This window comes from Eurypyga helias, unplaced genomic scaffold (genome assembly GCF_000690775.1).
Source record: "Eurypyga helias isolate BGI_N326 unplaced genomic scaffold, ASM69077v1 scaffold5476, whole genome shotgun sequence".
NCBI lineage: Eukaryota > Metazoa > Chordata > Aves > Eurypygiformes > Eurypygidae > Eurypyga > Eurypyga helias.
The window spans coordinates 20183-24271 of record NW_010258492.1 but is presented as its reverse complement, the minus strand read 5'-3'; the positions used below and the strand labels follow the sequence as shown (position 1 = coordinate 24271).

Below are 4089 nucleotides of genomic sequence, written 5' to 3'. Positions count from 1 at the left end.
ACTGGAACAGCAACCATTTACTGAATAAGCAACCTTATATTGTCATGTCTGGAGAGATGCTAGAAGCAAGGAGACTACATAACTACTACTAGTAGGACTAGGTAGTCCACATGACTACTAGGTAGGCAAATAAAAAAACTTTGTGTTGGATTCATCAGCTGATATTGACAATTCAGTATATATACATATTTTTAATTCTGGATTTGAGGAAGAGTTAGGTTAGCTCTGGCGCAATAGAAGCCATTGACTGTATTGTATTGGAGTCTATAAGGCAGGACAGTACCCCGGTTTGCCTGTGCTGACAACGAGACCTGCCTATGAGTGAAGGAAGCAAAGATCCTTAAGCAGAAGTGGCATCAGTCAGAGCTGAGTAGTGTCCCCCACTTCACCTTGGTTCTCTGCAAAACTGAAATATTTTAATATTGATCATGCCTGCATTATTGTCATTCCTATAAAGATTATTCCTGGCTCAGAAGTGTAAATTTCTCTCCTCAAATATGTTCATGTGGGTTTATATTTAGCTTCTTCACTACTCACCTGCTTTACGGGATTGTGTAAAACTTCCTGGAAAAAACAAAGAAACTTGTAATTAAAAAAAACCAAAACCAAGATGTCTATTGAGAATGCTGAAGTATATTTTCAAACTTTCTCATTTTAAAATTAGAACATTTTCAAAAACCCACTATTCTGACAGCTAAAATTGTATTCTGTGCCTGTAAATGTCTGTGGTCTTACAAAACGGCATGTCATAGCAGTGACCTCCTTGTAAAAGATGCTCTGTGCATCCACGCACACGCAGCCCCCACCCAAACTCTACTTTTAGTTATACATCTAGATTTCTCTCTCTCCCTCTCATTCCCTTATGCTTCTTTCTGAATCTGATGTTAAAATGCTATTTAAATTTTCATTAACTCTGTTTTGCACTGTAGGTGAAAACTTCCATATCAACTTTTGTAGGTGGAAATACTTACTGTTTAGTTTATAACCTATAGCAGCAAGAACAGCTATATTAAGACATAAAGTTGCAAGGAAGGTCACCATCCAGGGCGAAGTGGAAGGAAAGAAGACATCTGTAAAATATACATTACTTTCACTGAATGTGTGTGAAACAGCTATCACAGAATCCCAGAATGGTTTAGGTTGGAAGGGACCTAAAAGGTCATCTAGTTCTAACCCCCCTGCCATGGGCAGGGACACCTTCCACTAGACCAGGTTGCTTATTTCAGATGGGAAAAAAGAAAAACGCCCTCCTCTTCCCCTTTGGAACTAAAATTATCTTTCCAGCCTAGGTGTAAGCTTGGGGTAATCATGGTGGTGTTAGGGGGAGAAAAAGGGATGGGGGTGGACATTCAGAGTTTCCTATTGGCATATTCTGGCTGTCTCAGGTAATTGTGTTGGGTAGCTTGGCAGCATTGTATAAGGCCTTTGTTCTCCCCATTGACACTTCCAAATCCTTCCTTCTCCAAACTGGCACAGTGGTCTCAGGTGGCAGCTACCAAGAGCTCTGCATTAGTAGCACTTACAGCTAACCTATCTTGAATGTAACAAGTAATCTAAGACATAGAGATGGACTTCTTGCCATGTTATTGATCGAAACTCCAGTTGTTTGTTCTTGGGCTGGGTGTCCAGGATCACTCCAGGGTCAACAGGGAGACAACAAACACCAGCCTACCAACTGGTCCTGACAGTGATTGGTGCTGGAGGTCACTCACCTGAAATCAGGACTTGGGATTCACACATTGTGTTGAGTAGAGTATTGACTACTCGGCAGGAGACTTCCTTGTCAGATCCTGGTTCAAGATTCATGGAACTTACAACATCAAAGAGGCCTGAAGAAGTCTTTGTTTTTTGGGTGGTCACTTGTTCTTTCCGTGTCTGTCCTTTGCTGTTCAGCCAAAATACTTCAGGCTCTGGAAACCATCCCTGTGACTTGCAGGTGAGGCCAATGCCCTGACCCACATGACCATCCAGAAAAACTGAAAACTCATCACCTTTAGCTACGGAACAGCAAACAAACAAGCTCCAACAAACAAGAAATAAGATATCTCACTATGCAGTACGTGGTGGGAAGGTCTTCCCCAGATTTATCTAGAAACACAGTGTGTTCATTAATCAGATTTAAGATCTTCTCATTAAATAAATGTATCTTCCTGTGCCGGGTTAACATGGGATATTTGTATGTAACTTCCCCTTTACAGTCTTAGTAGAGACAAATCTTTGGACTGATTTTTGTTATCTCCATGAATTATTGAAATTAAAATGAAGTAGCATCACATGGGCTGGAAATTTGTTGGTAAAACATCGTTGGGTAACCCCATGAATAGACGAGAATGGGAATACTGGACAGAAAATGAGAAGATGTGTGAGAAATGGGTTGCAGTGCCCAATACAGTTTCTGTCAGGCTTCAGTTGCTTCACTTCTGCAAAATCAGGCATGTTTCAACATAGGATTCATCTCTTTCCGACCTTTAAATGTTTTAAAGCTAAGGCATTGCCTATGCTCCCTATGTAAGATGTGGTAAAAAGACATCTATGACTATTCAGAGTCTGCTGGCAATAGAGGTGGCCTAACCTATAGCAGACTCTGGTCTTTCACATGGATAAGAGCAAGTGAGAAGAATCCAGCCCACTGGTTCCCCATAGACCTTTCCAATATTATACAACAGGACAGCGGAAGAAGTAGCAAATGCCAGCCATTCCACTCACCTGCCACATCCAGGTCAACCACCACTTCGTCATACCAGTTCTCAAAAAAGACACTGCAGATGTATTTCCCTTTGTCTGAGAGCATGACATTTTTCAGGTGAAGAGACAGGTTTCCCTTAGTAAATTCAGACTGAAAAAAATTTGTCCTTCCCTGGTACGTCCCATCCTCATAAACTGGATTCTGTGTATTTTTTCCATCGTAAGTGGCCACATCAATTCTTTTGGAGTTTCCAGTAAATATCCACTGGACAGAAAGTCTCTCAGGGATTGTCTTAACTTTCATCTGACAGGGCAGGATAACTCCTTTTCCAATGACTCCCACGACAGGCTTGTCAGGAGGAATAATTTGATACTGGCCTGCAAGAAGATATAGATTTAGATTTTACCTGTCATAGAATCATAGAATCATAGGATAGTTTGGATTGTAGGGGACCATTAAAGGGCATTCACTACAACCACTGATACTGGCCTGCAAGAAGATATAGATTTAGATTTTACCTGTCATAGAATCATAGAATCATAGGATAGTTTGTATTGTAGGGGACCTTTAAAGGTCATCTAGTCCAACCAATGAGCAGGGACATCTTCTACATGATCAGGTTGCTCACAGCCCTGTTCAACCTGACTTTTAATGTTTCCAGGGATTGGGCACCTACCACCCCTCTGAGCAACTTGTACCAGTGTTTTACCACCCTGATTGTAAAAAAAATTTCTTACATGTAGCCTGAATCTCTCCTCTTTTAGTTTAAAACCATTACAACTTATCTTATAGCGACAGGCCCTAATTAAAGTCTGTCCCCATGTTTCTTACAAGCCCTCATGAAGTATTGAAAGGCTGCAGGAGGTTATCCCTGGAGCCTTCTCTTCTCTGGGCTGAACACCCCTAACTATCTCAACCAGTCCCCATGGCAGAGGGGCTCCAGCCCTCGGAATATCTCTGTTGCCTCCTCTAGACCTCCATCAGGTCCATGTCTTTCCTGTACTAAAGACTCCAGAACTGGATACTGTACTGTCACAAATGTTCTCAGCACTTCTTATAGGAAACTGGAATATATACAGGTATGTGAAGGCAAGAAAAAGGAGATCTTCTGCTCTGGTAAAAATCAACAAATGAGAAAATACTCTGGACCAGGATGCTATCTCAAGATCAAGTTCCATAATCTCTCACCATGAAGGTCAGTTACCAGGCATAGGCTGATGGGAGGATTGGAGAAGAAGATATCCTGTGACAGTAATCAGATCACATCCCTGTAGGTCCATATAAACATACACAAACACAGTTTTGAAACTGAAGCCCCCTGGCATCGTCTGCCATCCTTCAACACTATCACTTGTCCTAAGAACATGGCATAGCTTCAGGGAGAGGATGCTGAAAATACTGAG

General features: G+C 41.6%; 1 protein-coding gene across 1 annotated transcript in view; it reads right to left on the bottom strand.

Moving 5' to 3' along the window:
• Positions 1 to 1712: 1712 nt before the first annotated feature.
• The window catches only part of LOC104511647 (butyrophilin subfamily 3 member A2-like), a gene marked incomplete at its 3' end in the record, with an annotated part of 4428 nt that continues 2051 nt past the window's right edge, over positions 1713 to 4089 (bottom strand). The window contains exons 2-3 of the mRNA XM_010154344.1: positions 2707 to 3063; positions 1713 to 1997 (exon numbers count right to left, since the gene is read on the bottom strand). Of these exons, the coding sequence (XP_010152646.1) occupies positions 1713 to 1997; positions 2707 to 3063 (642 nt within the window). The remainder of the gene's footprint in view (positions 1998 to 2706; positions 3064 to 4089) is intronic.